The following is a 16,281-nucleotide window of genomic DNA, read 5'->3' as shown; positions in this document are numbered from 1 at the left end:
GTTGGCTTAACATCTTGCTTGCCAAACACCACAGGTGGCGTCACGAACTATCACATAAACTATATCTCAAACCACCATTGATTTGGGTGCCCAGGGCCACGGACCAGGTCATAGCTGCCATGACATGTCCCACTGACACCGGCCCGGTACCGAGTACCCCACAGCCCTGGGAGGGTGACCCAATTTTGGCGTCACGAACAGGATGACGAGACCCGATTCCATCGGGTTCTGTGTGCCTGAAATTTGTGAGACTTTGAGCTTGTTAAAATGTGCAGAAGACCTAATTTGATAGACTGTAAAATGGACATTAGAAATGGCCGCTGGCGAGGAGAAGAAGGGCGTGAAGAGATGCGAGGTTCTAGGAAAAGACTGCGAAGAGTATTGGGCCTTCCCTGCCTGAATTACTATGTGACAGCTACATGGCCCACCCCCCGAGGAGTTCGTATACTGCCTTCTTATCGAGGCACTGGAAGAAGACGCCGCCCCCAGAAGGAGGGGCAGAAGAAGCCAGTGGCGGGAAAGGGGCCGAGCCAGGAAGAACGACAGAACGCCATGATGAAAGAAGACAAGAAGTCAGAAGAACAGGGGGAAGGGAGGCCACCTGCTCCTAGGCCGCCCCTGCGGAGGCTGCGACCGCTGATATATCCTCGGCAGCGGCAACCGCCGCCTTACAACCGATGTTGCCATTGGGTGAGTCCCATGGCTCACCCAATGTACCCAGAACATGTTGTTACTGACTATGGAGAACAAATATGATAACAAGTATAGTTTCCTTGAAAACAGAGACTAATAGTCTACATAAGAATATTTCTAGCAATATTAGGCAAAAGGCAATTGAAGTCTTAAAGGCATTTAAAGGGATATAAAAGCAAACCATTAACTCTTCTATAGGAGCAGCATGTGTACGAGGTGTACGGAGCAGAGCCGTGTGTGTACGAGGTGTATGGAGCGGAGCCCTGTGTGTACAAGGTGTACAGTACGGAGCGGAGCCGCGTGTGTATGGGGTGTACGGAGCAGAGCTGTGTGTGCGAGGTGTACTTAGCAGAGCCGTGTGTGTATGGAGCGGAACCGTGTGTGTATGAGGTGCACAGAGCGGAGCCCTGTGTGTACAAGGTGTACGGTACGGAGCAGAGCCGCATGTATACGAGGTGTATGGAGCGGAGCCGCGTGTGTGCGAGGTGTACAGAGCGGAGCCACATGTGTACGAGGTGTACGGAGCAGAGCCGCGTGTGTACGAGGTGTACGGAACAGAGCCGCGTGTGTACGCGGTGTACAGAGCAGAGCCGCGTGTGTACGATGTGTACGGAGCAGAGACGCATGTGTACGAGGTGTACGGAGCGGAGCCCTGTGTGTACAAGGTGTACGGTATGGAGTGGAGCTGCATGTGTACGAGGTGTACGGACCGGAGTTGCGTGTGTGTGAGGTGTACGGAGCAGAGCCGTGTGTATACAAGGTATACGGAGTGGAGCCCTGTGTGTGCAAGGTGTATGGTACGGAGCAGAGCCACGTGTATACGAGGTGTATGGAGCGGAGCCGCGTGTGTGCGAGGTGTACGGAGCGGAGCCGCGTGTGTGCGAGGTGTACGGAGCGGAGCCAAGTGTGTACGAGGTGTACGGAGGGGAGCCGCATGTGTACGAGGTGTACGGAGCGGAGTCGCGTGTGTACGAGGTGTACGGAGCGGAGCCGCGTATGTACGAGGTGTACAGAGTGGAGCCGCATGTGTACGAGGTGTACGGAGCAGAGCCGCATGTGAGCGAGGTGTACGGAGCAGAGCCGCGTGTGTGTGTGTGGTGTATGGAGCGGAGCCACGTGTGTGTGAGGTGTATGGAGCGGAGCTGCGTGTGTACGAGGTGTACAGAGCAGAGCTGTGTGTACGAGGTCTACGGAGCGGAGCCTTGCGTGTACAAGGTGTACGGTAGGGAGCGGAGCCGCATGTGTACGAGGTGTACGGAGTGGAGCCGCATGTGTACGAGGTGTACAGAGCGGAGCCACATGTGTACGGGTGTACGGAGCAGAGCCGCATGTGTACGAGGTGTACGGAGCAGAGCCGTGTGTGTACGAGGTTTACAGAGCAGAGCCCTATGTATACGAGGTGTACGGAGCGAAGCCGTGTGTGTGAGGTGTACGGAGCAGAGCCGCGTGTGTACAAGGTGTAAGGAGCAGAGCCGCGTGTGTACAAGGTGTACGGAGCAGAGCCGCTTGTGTACAAGGTGTAAGGAGCAGAGCCGCGTGTGTACAAGGTGTACGGAGCAGAGCCGCATGTGTTCAAGGTGTATGGAGCAGAGCCGCGTGTGTACGAGGTGTACAGAGCGGAGCTGCATGTGTACGAGGTGTACAGAGTGGAGCCGCGTGTGTACGAGGTGTACGGAGGAGAGCCCTATGTGTACGAGGTGTACGGAGCGAAGCCGTGTGTGTACAAGGTGTACGGAGCAGAGCCGCATGTGTACGAGGTGTACGGAGCAGAGCCTCTTGTGTATGAGGTGTACGGAGCAGAGCCCTATGTGTACGAAGTGTACGGAGCGAAGCCGTGTGTGTATGAGGTGTACAGAGCAGAGCCGCGTGTGTACGAGGTGTACAGAGTGGAGCTGCATGTGTGTGTGAAGCGAAGCCGCGTGTGTACGCGGTGTACTGAGAGAAGCTGCATGGGTATGAAGTGGATGGAGTGGAGCCGCACGGGTGCGAGGTGGATGGAGTGGAGCGGCGCGCGCACGAGGTGGACGGAGTGGAGCCGCACGCGCACTAGGTGGACGGAGCAGAGATGTGCATGCATTTTGGCATGGGGATCCCCCATTTGAAAGTTCGCACCGGGGCCCATAACTTTGTAGTTACGCCACTGCACCCAAGTTATGGGTATTTGGATATGGCGGTCGGGATTCATATCCCCCGCCGGCTGAGCAAATGAGCATTTTTGCTCGGGATTTGAATCTCCTGCCAAGCCGCGGCACGGGATTCAAATCCCCTGCCAAAGCTGCGGGGCTCCGCTCATTGGCTGAGCCGCCCGCTGGCTGAGGCTTGGTGGGGGATTCAAATCCCGTGCGGCACCGCTCATTGGCTCAGCCGGCAGGGCGGGGGATTACTTACTTACATACCTACCTGACCGGGAGGTGCGTTGCCACAGCGCTTCTCTTCTCACCGGAGACCAGGGGGGCAGGAGTGCGATGTCAGAATCACACATGCGCATAGCGCTATGCAGCCACATTTTCCCCAATGACGGAAAAAAGGAAAGTGTGTATGTGGTGATTGGTCCCCTACAAGCTTTGTGCGGATATGAGCAGAATAATAACAGCTCTTAAGTATATGTGATGCATGGTATGAGGGGGATTACCTGACTGCCAACAGTTTACTGGAATAGCTGCATACAGCCGCGCTGGTATGTGCGACGTCCGTTGCTGTAGAATGGCGCTGTGTGTTGCAGTAGCTAGCTCAAGTTTAAGTAACGCTAAACCGGAGTTTCAGGCCCCACGTTACAGCGCTGCGTCATTGCGTCACATGATGCATGCTGAGGGCTTGTATATGACAGAGTAGTTGGAGGAGTCAGGCACCCGTGAACTGTTATGTGGGGCTTGAACTACCCGATGACATAATCCTCCCACTCCCCTACATCAAATGCACGCCCTTAACACGCGTTATGTGACCGAGTGATGCAGCTCTGTCACGTGGGTTTGAAATCTTAACAATCGTTATATAATGCATATCACTTTCGATCCCCTTTTGTCTATTTATAATCCCCACTTTTTTCTGTACAATCCCCACAGTTCTGATGAAGGTCTGACTGTAAGGCTAAGGCCTCTTTCACACACCAGGTTTTCGCCGTCAGGCGCGATCCGGCGCTTTTGACAAAAACCGGATCCGGCGAAATGCAATGCCGGATCCGGTTTCCCCCCCATTGACTTGCATTAGAGCCGGATCGAGCCGGATGGCCATGCGTTTCATCCGGTTTTCGCCGGATCCGGCAATGCGTCGCGATCCGGCGCCTGGAAAAAATGGCTACTGTAACGTTTTTTGTCTCCGGCGAAAAAGCCGGACACGCCGGATCCGGCGTGTCCGGCTTTTTCACACAATGAAAGCCTATGAGCTCCGCAATGCGCCTGATCCGGCAACTGCCGGATCCGGTGGCCGGATCCGTTTTTTTTGGTCTGAGCATGCTCAGTAGCTCTGCCCACAAGACATATATAAAAGCAAGACAGTGGGACCCTCAGCCACACCCAACATGCCACCCAAGACAACAACCAGGCGCAGGAGAAGGCAGGAGACATCTGCAGCAGCACCATCAGCACCACCCCAATTGGAGCAGCATGCTGAACAACGGGAGGGGAGTCCAGCAGCAGATGAGAGACGGTAATTATCAAATCCCCCATTCCTCCAAACTAGGGCCATGGAATATCAAGATATTCATTGGCCCTTTGTTTATCTTTATTCAACAGCCACCCAATAGATGCAGCAGCAGCAGCAGTGGCAGCACTGGCAGCACTGGCAGCAGCAGTAACACCACCCACAGGCATGGAGTCTGGCCAGCAGGAAGACAGCACATCTTCTTCTGGGAGCCCTCCCTCGCATCGTCAGCGTTTGACGGTAAGTTTTTATTTCCAAAATCCATCATCTCTGTAATATATGTCTATTCATTGCCTTTTATTTCAAAACAGGAATCACAAGATGAAGAGGAGCTCCCAGAAGAAGAAGGAAGGGGTGGACAGACACCTGGAGTGGGCTCACAATTGGTAAGATTTTGGCATCAAACGCAGAAACACAACATCACACAACACATAGAAAACAATGTTCTGCAGACCACACACAGCAAACAAATGCCTACATCCAAAGACATAACATTTTTTGTTTTCTTCTCTAGTCTTCCCAATCTGATGCTCGGCCAAGAGGTCCTCGCAGTGCCTTCCAGGGTCGTCGGCGACAGCAACGCGGCGGTCACCAGTGTGTAAGTATAAATATTTTTGCTTTGTTTTTTTGCACTTTTTATTTCATTTCTTTTGTGGAGGCTAATTATGTTATTTTTGTCTTTTTCTTTAACAGCCTTCACAGCGTGCTCCCGACTCTGACGGTGAGGATGGAGGAATTGATGTGGACCACCTCATCGATCTCGTCAGAGAAAGGGAGCCGCTCTGGAATATGGCTGACCGCCGCCACGCTGACCTGATCGTTACCCGACGACTCTGGGAGGAAATCTGTTCGCTCCTTGTGGGCCGCTGGGAGGACCTCGAGCGCGGGCCCAGATTAAAGAGCGTAAGTATATACAGTACCGGTTGCTTGATGTAAACCAGTGTTTCCCGAACTCCAGTCCTCGTGGTCCCCACGGATCATGTGTTCAGGATTTCTATTTACTATGGAAATCCTGAAAACATGACCCCTGGGGACCATGAGGACTGGAGTTTGGGAAACACTGATGTTGTATACTAACCACTCCTTTCTCGTTTCAGGGAACAGAATTGTGAATCGGTGGCGGTCTGTGAGGGATCGTTTCAAGAAGGAGTTCAATAAAGAGATGCGGGCCCCGAGTGGATCTGGAGGACGCAGGAGCAAGTACAAGTACGCACAAGCCCTGTCGTTCCTCCGGGAAACAATGGTCACTAGAAGGTAAATATTACACACCACATGTGAAAAAAAATGTTAGCTGTAACTTTTTTTTTCAGCCAGGGCCATACCATGTCACTATTTTAATTGTTTTTTTTTCTCTTTATTCCACAGCACGGTGAGCAGCACTCGGGAGCCTGCACGATTGGACCCTTCTGAGGCGATCCCTGAGGAGACCGGCACCGAGGGACACTTCGACTGCCCCGGTACATCTGCACCTTACCAGCCTTCCCACACATTTGACCCATCTGTCCCATCCACCAGCACAGGAGCATCGTGGCCGCCTACATTACATGAAGCTGCTGGTGAGGAGATCGCTTTCCCTTTACCCCACCCTTCTGCCCCTGCCACCTCTAGTACACCTGCGGGTACTGGGCGGCAGTGGCAGAGGGGTCAGGAAAAGACTTATGCGCCAGAGTTCTTGCATCTGAATGCATCTTTCCAGAACTGTCTAAAAGTCTTGTCAGAGCAAATCTCCGCAGGCTTTCAGCAGATCAACTCCAGCATTCTGGAGGTGAAGACACTTCTGCAAACCATGCATTCAGAAGCAAGATCTTCGCCAAACCACACCTTTTTCAGGTCTGTTGTGGAGCGCATGGAAACGCTATCTCCTACCCAGCAGATGCATGTAATGCATTCATGCCACGGTGCTCTCCAGCAAGTTACCTCCCAACCTCCTCCTCCCACCACAGTAGTTCCTCCACCTGCACCCCCTCCAGCCACTTTCCATCCTCCCCCTCCTATTACATCTGCACCCCCTCCAGCCACTTTCCATCCTCCCCCTCCTATTACATACCATCCACCTCCCCAGTACCAGCAACCTCCCCAGTACCAGCAACCTCCCCAGTACCAGCAACCTCTCCAGTACCAGACATCTCCCCACTTCCAGCAACCTGCCCCGTACCAAACTCCTTCCCCATACCAAACTCCTTCCCCATACAACTTGCCATCAACATCATCTGCTCCTACAGTCCCTGCCCAACCCTCCACTCCACCGCCCACCACCTCTTCTGCCTCCCACATGTCCACCCATTCTGTAGCTTTTTCCACACCATCACCTCTAACTGTTCCTTCCCCACCACGATCCCAATCCTCTCTCCACACTCCCAGTGTCGAAGTGTCCCGCAGCCCCTCCAGCAGTATTTCCACCCCACACTACACAGATTTATGATGTGTTTTGTAATAAAAATGCCCAGTTGGTTTCAAACCTTTATTAAAAAAGTTTTTTTAACTTTAAAAACAGTTTACAAAAAAAAATATTTTAAATAAAAGTTAAATTATTGTTTACACTGGTTGTCTGTCATTTCTTTCTGCGGCGAAATATGTTTTAAAAAAAGGTTAAATACAGGGTATTTAAAAGGTAAAAAGGTATTCAAAACCAGGTATATAACTGTGGGTAAATTTTAGCTTTTTGCCACAGTTGTGTTCCTGGTTGTGTTTGAAGCAAAGTATTTCACCTAAAAAGTTGTGTATATTGTTGGTGATTTCCTAACAATGTACACAACTTTTGTTAAAAGGTGAAATACTTTGCATAAAACACAACCAGGTACACACCTGTGGCCTAAAGCTAAAAATAGAGACCATGACAAGATAGCCAACTTTGGTTGGCAAAGGTATATACTGTTGGTACAGAAGGTACACAAGTTTGGTTAAGGGCACAAATCTTTCACACTCTGTCATCCTGCCAGTGTACTCTGCCTTGAGGTGACATAAAGTATAGTGCAAAATTGTCCCTCATTACTGAAACCGTCACAGAACTTCTAGTGGTAATGTCATGGTAATCTTGCAAGGTGGTTTCTTCAGAGGTGTCCTCAATGGAAATGGGTTCCTTGCAGATAACAAAATTGTGGAGTACCACGCAAGCTTTGATCACCTCGTCCACAGTTTCTGTCTTGAGGTTGATCGCAGTCAATAGGACCCGCCATTTGGCTGTCAGAATACCAAAGGTACATTCAACCATTCTTCTTGCTCTTGTGAGGCGGTAATTAAAAATGCGTTTTGTTCTTGACAATCCTCTGCTAGAGTACGGTTTCAAAAGGTGTTCTGACAGCTGGAAGGCTTCATCCCCTACACAGACAAATGGCATAGGTGGACCAGATGTTTGCGGCAGCGGTCTAGGTGGTGGGAACTGGAAGGTGTTTCCATACAGTTTACGCCCCATGGCAGACAGTTTTAAAACTTGAGAGTCATTGGAGCAGCCATAGGCCCCAATATCAACAGCAATAAATTTGTATTCCGCGTCAGCGATGGCCATGAGGACAATTGAAAAATATTTCTTGTAATTGAAATATTCCGATCCCGATCCGGCTGGCTTTACAATGTGGATATGTTTCCCGTCCACAGCGCCCAAACAGTTCGGAAACTGACATATCTGTTGAAACTTTTCTGAAATTTCAATCCACCTCTCTGTTGTGGGCTCTGGTAAAAACTCTTCAGCTAAGGAGTCCCACAGTGCACGGCATGTGTACTTCACTATTCCAGATATGGTGGAAATCCCGAGTCTGTACTGGAAATGCAGTGACGAAAGGGATTCTCCAGTTGCAAGAAATCTGTGGGGAATTAAAAAACAATCAATTAGTTTTAAATCACAGCATTACATACCAAAACTCAGCTATAACACTTGGAGATACAAACTACCACCAACAAGATTGCAGTGAAAGTGTGTTCTGATGCGAGCACATCCAATAAATGTGGCTTACCTTAAAGTCACCATCAGACGCTCTGCGGGTGACACGGAGAAGCGGCAATAGGTGTCCGCTTTTCTTATGAGGTGTGCAATGCGCTCCACCAAGTAATCAAAATTCTCCATTTTCATCCGAACATATCCAAAAAATTTATCCGGGTTTCGTCGAAGGTCCATGCAGAGTGTAGAATAGACCCCACGCGTCATTCTCTTGGCTGTGATGGGGTGGATCCACAAACGTCGTCTACGATGCCTGATGCGCTGCTGTCTCGCTCTCTCCTTCTCCAGAACAATCACCCTCAAACGATTCGCCTCCGCTGTAAAATCCGCCAAATTCTTCAAAATATTTCCAATGACAACATCCATCTTCGCCAGTAACTTGCTCTTCTCTCCAACCTGCACTTTCTCCTCTACAACCTGTCAAAGAAGGGCTGTAGGAACACGCTATATATAGTTTTCCATCCCGTTCGGAAGGCCACAAGGGGTGTTTTTAAAAACCGGATCCGGCGTAATCCGTCGAAAAACGGATAGAAAAACGGATGAACCGGATGAGACGGATCCGGTTTTGTCTGTCAAGAACAAGACGGATCCGGCAGAAAACCGGATCCGTCACATCCGGTTTTACAAAACATTTGCCGGATTCGGCGTTCCGGCACGACGCCGGATCGCGCCTGATGCCGAAAACCTGATGTGTGAAAGTAGCCTTAGTTCACACCGGGCGTTATTGCTGTGTTATTTTTTTTCCTGCAGGAAAACCTGAGTGCTTGGCAGGTAAGACGCTGAGGCAAAAAAAACAGGTTCTGCTGCATTTTTGGTGGCATTTTTGATGCAGTTTTGGTGCTTTTTTTATGCGTTTTTGTCATTCAATTCAATGGGTAAAATACGCTGAAAAAATGCTGAATGGAGTGACATGATCCATGTCCGAAAAATCACGTAAGGCACAAAATACTGATGGCAAAAAAACAAATGTGTGTGCATGAGATTTCTAAAATCTTATGGGCTTTGCTTGTACTGTAAAAAGCAGCTGAAAATTAGCGTAAAAAAGCAGCAAAAACGCCCAGTGTGAACTAAGCCTAAGGCTGGAGTCAGACTTGTGAGTGTGATGTGCGAGTCTCTCACATCAATGCCCGGTACTGCCGCCGGCACTCTGGACCGGAGTGTGTGGCTGCATGTCTTCCTGTGCAGCCGCACACTCCGGTCCGAGTGCTGGCGGCAGTGCCAGGCATTGATGTGAGAGACTCGCACGAGTTTCTCGCATCACACTCGCAAGTCTGACCCTGGCTTAAAACCAAAACCGTGTAACTTTCATGATTGCCTGAATAAACGAATTTCCATTCTCTGCAAATTCACTTAAGTGCCGAGATCTACTGTTTTTGTTTTATATGGACTGGACAACTTACTTGAGCACCGCTCACTACAGCAGGAGTGTCGTATACTCTTCACCTACCATTGAATAATGTATCCTTTATGTTCAAACCATCGTTCCCTATTCCCACAGTAGGAGACTTATATTTACATTCTTCCGCCTTGAACTTGTCTGCATGTTGCACCCAGTCACCTGTTTACATTGTCATCTTATTGATTGCAAGCACTACACTGTAGTGTAACCTTCAAATTAAAGGGAATCTGTCACCCCTTTTTTCGAATATGAGCTGCCGGTACCAACATCAGGGGCTTATCTACAGCATTCTGTAATGCTGTAGATAAGCCCCCGATGTAACCTGAAAGCTAAGAAAAAAGAGTTAGATTATACTCACCCGGGGGTCCGGTCCGATGGGTGTCGCTGTACGGTCCAGCGCCTCCCATCTTCACACGATGCCATCCTCTTCTTTCGTTCCTGTCATGGGCTCCGGCGCAGGTGCACTGCTCTGCCCTTTTGGACTCTGCTCTGCCTGCAACAGGGCAGAGCAGTGCGCCTGCGCCAGAGCCGCGATGGGCAGGAACGAAGAGGCCGTCATCGCTACAAGATGGGAGGCGCCGGACCGGACCGCAACACCCATCGGACCGAAACGGACGCTGGGGTGAGTATAATCTAACTCATTTTTCTTATCTTTCAGGTTACATCGGGGGCTTATCTACAGCAGTACAGAATGCTGTAGATAAGCCCCTGATGTCGGTACCGGCAGCTCATATTTGAAAAAAGGGGTGACAGATTCCCTTTAACTGCTAATCCTAAAAGTGCACACACTTTTGCCACTCACAAGACACGTTATATTGGACTATTTTCCTCAATAAAAAAAATTTAGTTTTGGGTCAAACTTAAACAGGAATATGGAAAATCCTGAATGGTTCACAAACTTGTAAATAATGTCTATAACGTGACTTTAAGAGAATTTGAAGCTAGATATTTACAAGCAAACAATGCTCCAACGGCTTTAAAGTTATGTGAAGAAGAAAATCAGAAGAATTTTGAACCCAAAACGAAAAATATGAAATAGTTTGACATTCACTGTAGACACGCGGAGTAAATAGAATCAAATATACGTCTTTCTCATATTTGTCTACATTGTTCCCTAATAGATATATTTTACGTTTTGTGTTTTTCAGGAGAAACCAAATCCTGATTTGTATTTCCACGATAAAAACTTAACAGCTGTTGTTTCAGATTTGTTCTCTGCTGGAATGGAGACGACCTCAACCACCATGAGATGGGCCCTTCTACTAATGATGAAATATCCTGAAATACAAGGTAAGGTGATATGATTATTGCTTGTTGTGAATGTTGTATACAGTATGTGGTATATGTGCAGCGTGTATTTAAGTGAGTGATAAGAAGTTAGTTGTCACATGAACGTAAGTACGAAAATCGCATGAGTGGCGCGGCCATGTTGGAATTTGCGGCGCTGAATCCTGACAGTGAGAATATTACATGCTATTAGGATTGGCTACAAGGCTTCATTTTATAATTAAAGGGTGCATCCATGTTGGAGCTGAAAGCCTTCAGTCACTATAAGTGACTGCAGCTTCTGATTTCTCACAGCACATCCACTGCACACTTTTATGATTCTCCCTTGCACAAGTATAAGGTTTGTACATTCCAACTAGATGTGTTCAGCCTTGCTCAATTCATTTTCGTTGAGTTGTAAGGTGGCCAGGGTGGTAATCGGGGCAACGGGCTGGTCTCTTCCCACACCCTAGCGCCCCACAGATGAAATGCAAATTCCTTTCTGCTGCACGTGCAGCATGTGCCACAACACACTTACAGGCTCTCTCAAATTCCCCTCAGCTGCTGTCATGTCAGCTCCGCTTCCATGAGCTCCAAAAATGACTTCAGAGACGAGGTCTTTTTCCAACAGCTTAACTTTACTAGACAGCATTATGGGAGGATGCAGGGGCAGGGGAAGGTGATGGGGCAGGAGTCGGTGCGGGAACTGAGGTGGATGCAGGTCTTCCACTCATTGAAGCTGCAGCCGGCTTTGACGGTCCTTCATGGCAGCCGCGCGAGCTGGGAACCACAGTCACGACGATTCTTCTCTGTATAGCCTCTAGCTTCTCTATGACCTCTTCCGGCTCTGGCTCCTCGGCACCTGTGATGTCTGGGCTCCCAGCGATCTGCTTTCCTAGCCAACAGAAGGGGAGCAAATCTTTCATCTCTTCCATCTGCCAGCTTCTAGGACACGGGTCCGACTTGGTCTGGAACATGGATTACTCCCAGACCTGTCTGCCGATGTCCCTGCAGAATGACATGCTCCTTCACTGCATCTGGTCAGGCAATGGCATCTCTTCTCTGGACATGCCGTTTTGCTCTTCTGGGCTCCTCCTATTATTGGGTGGAGCTACTCCTGGCTGCCCTACCCATTCCTCAAGAATCTGCTGCAGGGGTCAGGGCTTCTTCCTCTTCTGCCGCGCCCATCCCAGGCAGGCACCAGTCACTATGGTATGTGGGCTCGGCTCAGGCCACTGCTTCTTCCATTTTTGCTCCTTTTTCTGCTTAGGATGCCCACGGTGGGTGGCATCACTCTCAGCTTTCGCGACACTGACTGCCATCTTCCTGTCAGTGTTCGGAGCCATCTTTAACTCTCTAACGGTCGCCATCTTTGTTGTTTTCAAGGCTCCTCCGCTCTCTGCATATAAGGGATTGCAATCATGCCGACTAAGCTGATTCTGTAAGGCGGCAATGGTGGGAGGCAACAGGCTGGTCTGTTCCCACACCTTGGCGCCCCACAGATGAAATGCAAGTTCCTTTCTGCTGCATATGCAGCATGTGCCACAGCACACTTACAGGCTCTGTCAAATTCCCCTAAGCTGCTGTCATGTCTGCTCCGCATCCATGAGCTCCACAAATCACTTCAGAGATGAGGTCTTTTTCCAACAGCTTAATTTTACTAGACAGCAGTATATTCATCACACGAGCAGCACAATTCACACAGAGCCACATATTCTTCACTTTCCCTGCTTTCCAGACTGACTCTTCTTTCCGTAATCTCTCTCTCTTTCCTCCTGGCATTCGCTGCAGTACCTCTAGTCAAACTCTGTTCTGTCCATGCCTTCCTTTTCCTGGCAATCCCTGCCACATCTCTGGACAGTCCGTGTCCCATCTGTGCCTTTAATGTCACCAGCTCTCTGTCAGCCCCTTGTCCAGTTCCAATTGGGAAAGGTGCCAGAAATGCCATCACAGCTTCTCTCGCATCGGTCATAGACCCTGGATCCTTCTTGGGCATGACCCTGTTGAGCTGGTGCCTGAATGCACTATTATTTGCCTGGGGCCCCTTACTGCCATCACAGCTTTATCCCTACTGCCAGCAATCTGTCTCGACTCACTACTGCATGAACTCTGCCCTGGGCAAGGCTGCCCAGGCTCTGTCTTTATTCAGGAAGTGCCCATCTGTGACCCCTCCCATTTGCTTAACCACTATGCTGCCTGTATCTAACTAACACTCCTGTCTATCCTAGTTTCTATCTCTAATGTGCACCCCTCTATTCTAATCCCCTACAGTCCTTATACTAACTAAGATCCTATCCTAGCCCTAAGTCTATACACAATACTTGACAGACATGACATTACAGTACATACACATTAATTTTCACATTAATAAACAATGAGGTGCCATGTGCAATCATGTGGACAGTGTCCAGGGGAGAGGAGGCATGTGAGGGTCCCTGCCACCTCCTTACAGAGTGAGGGCACACATGTCTAGTCAGCACGTGACTGTACGCATGCAGATCACCGGCACCAGAGAATCCTGACAGTGTGTATTGTGGTAACTCAGAAGTCTGCGATCACATAGAAACAGTAAACACCCCCCCAAACAGTAAATACCTACCCCATGGCAGTAAATACCCCACACACAGTAGTAACCCCCACACACACAGAAATACCCCCAAAACACAGTAAATACACATGCAGTGATACTCCTCCCACACAGTAATACCTCTTCACACAGTAAATACACACAGTAATACCCCCGAACAGTAATACCCCTCCCACACAATAAATATGCACACACAGTAAATACCCCTACACACAATAAATACATACAAGCAGTAATTACACACATACACAGTAGTTCCCCACACACAGTAAATTCCCCTCACACACAGTAAATACACACCACACAGTAATCCCCTCCACACACAGTAAAAACCCACCACACAGTAAATGTGCACACAGTAAATACCGCTGCACACACACACACTCACAGTAGAGACATGCAGTAAGTGCACACTGTAAATACACATACAGTAATAACCCTCCTACACAGCAATACCCCCTCACACAGTAAATGCACACAGTAATACCCCTGCTCATTAATACCCCTCCCACACAGTAAATTCCCCTCCCACACAGTAAATACAAACACAATAAATACCCCACACACAGTAAATACCCTCCACACAATAATACCCCCTCACACAGTAAATGCACACAGTAATGCCCACCACAAAAAGTAATACCCCTCCCACACAGTAATTGTACACACAGAGTAAATACCCCTACATACACACTGTGGTACATTTCGGTGTTATATAACAGTCCAAAAAAGGATTGAAACAATTACTCTCCCATAGAGTATTCCATGCTTTGTGGTAGATTTCAATATTATATAACAGTCAAAAAAAGTGATGAAAATGTTTTCTGTATTCAATTATTTATCCATATGCTATTATGTGCTCGCTAGTACATTTTGGCATTATATACCTGTCCAAAAAAACAATGAAACATTTTTGTGGATTCTCACCCAGAGAGTATTATGTGCTTTGTGGTAGATTTTGGTGTTATACAACAGACCAAAAAAGTGTTGAATTTTTTTTCTGTATTCAAGTATTCATCCATACACTATTACATGCTCTGTGGTACATTTCAGTGTTATATAACACTCCAAAAAAGAGTTGAAAGAGTTTTCTGGATTTTAACCCATAGAGTATTACATGCTTTATGGTAGATTTCTGTGTTATATAACAGCCAAAAAAAGAGTTTTTTACGTGCTCTGTGGGCGACAAAGATGGCAGAAACACATGAAACTACTGAGGCAATGACCAGAGGAATATCGGAGCCAAAGTAAGCTGACACAACAGTGGGGGTGGAAGGAGCCTGTGGTCCGAAACCTTCAAGACCTGCATTCAGACCGGCACACAGGCCGCAGCCTTCACCGCTGGGCTTCTTACAGACTGCAGATGGGAGAGCCAAGATCCAGCAACTAGTAAGTAGACTGCGATGCCTAGAGAGTAGGAGGAAAGCCAGGATCAGGGATGGAGAAATGCTAGCAGGCCCACTAGCTGCAAAGTACCGACAGTTGTCATCCTGGGAGGTGGTCACTGTGTAAGAGCACCAGCGGAGATGGGGGTCCATAGAAGAGTTTTGGACTAGTGATTATATTTCATTCAACCAGCAGGCAGCGGTGATGGAACACTTACCTCAAAGAGCTTTCGGCTGGAACCACAGTCACATTCCTCAAAATGGGTTGGGTGTGATCCGAGAAGGAAGGGAGCAGGATAAACCCTTCTTGAGAAATGAATAGGCCTGGAAGAGGCTCCTCAAGACGGCTTAAGACAGGGCTACCACCCTCGAGAGATCATACTGTCCTTGGGGTTCCCCACCTCCTGTGGGAGAAGGCGATGGTGCAGGTGACATAGTGGGCTGTCGCACATTTCTATATGTTGGAGTCTCCGGCACTACCTGAATCTGCATTGCTAGCAGCCCAGGCACTTGGAAATCAGGCTTCAGGAAGCAGTCCCTCCAGCCTCCCCAAAAAGGAGAGGAAGAAACGTACACCTGAAGAGGATTACTGTATTAATCTTTTATCCCTGGCTTTTCACTTTGTGCAAAGCCTTTATGAGTGTAGAAGTACAACAACTACACTTTAAAAATATTCGAATGATGCTGACCAGTTGTTGCTTTTCAGGGGTCTATGGATGACTGGGTGACCCTCCTTATGATTTTTTTTGGCTTTGCACTTTCTTGAAAAACTTTATGGGTCATTCATCTGTCTGCAATATAACAGCAAAATGTAACAGTATAAAAAGGCGTTGAAAAATATTTCAGATTTTAATTAATTGCTCATAGAATTTTACTAGCTTTGTGGTACATTTCTCTGCTATGTAACACTAAAAAACACATTGAAAAATATTACTGGAATCAATTAGTTATCCATAGACTATTATGATCTTTCTGATTTTGGTGTTATATAACTCTCAAAAAAAAATTTAAAATTTTATTCTGAATTCAATTTCTCACCCATATTTATTTATTTATTTTACTCACTTATATAGCGCCATTAATGCCACAGCGCTTTACATACATTATTGACACTGACCCCATTGGGGCTTACAATCTACGATCCCTATCAGTATGTCTTTGAAGTGTGGGAGGAAATCGAGTAATCGGAGGAAACCCACGCAAACACGGGGAGAACATACAAACTCCTGCAGAGGTTGTCCTTGCTGTTACATTTCAATATTACATAGCACTCAATAAAAGCTTGAAAAAAACTTTCTGCATTCAATTAGTCATTCATTGAGTAGTATGGGCTTTTTGTTACTTCGGTGGTATATAATGCTCCAAAAAGCTTTAAAAA

General features: G+C 48.0%; 1 protein-coding gene across 2 annotated transcripts in view; it reads left to right on the top strand.

Annotated features, from left to right (window-relative positions):
- The window catches only part of LOC141098592 (cytochrome P450 2K1-like), an 88,276-nt gene that overhangs the window by 52,196 nt on the left and 19,799 nt on the right, over window positions 1–16,281 (top strand). For both annotated transcript variants that reach the window (XM_073586510.1, XM_073586509.1), the window contains one exon: window positions 10,814–10,955. In XM_073586510.1, coding sequence (XP_073442611.1) covers window positions 10,814–10,955 — 142 coding nt within the window. The remainder of the gene's footprint in view (window positions 1–10,813; window positions 10,956–16,281) is intronic.

Source organism: Dendrobates tinctorius, unplaced genomic scaffold (assembly GCF_039654945.1).
Source record: "Dendrobates tinctorius isolate UK_male_01 unplaced genomic scaffold, ASM3965494v1 ptg000093l, whole genome shotgun sequence".
Lineage (NCBI taxonomy): Eukaryota > Metazoa > Chordata > Amphibia > Anura > Dendrobatidae > Dendrobates > Dendrobates tinctorius.
The sequence above is the reverse complement of the archived record's forward strand: the minus strand, read 5'-3'. Positions and strand labels throughout refer to the sequence as shown.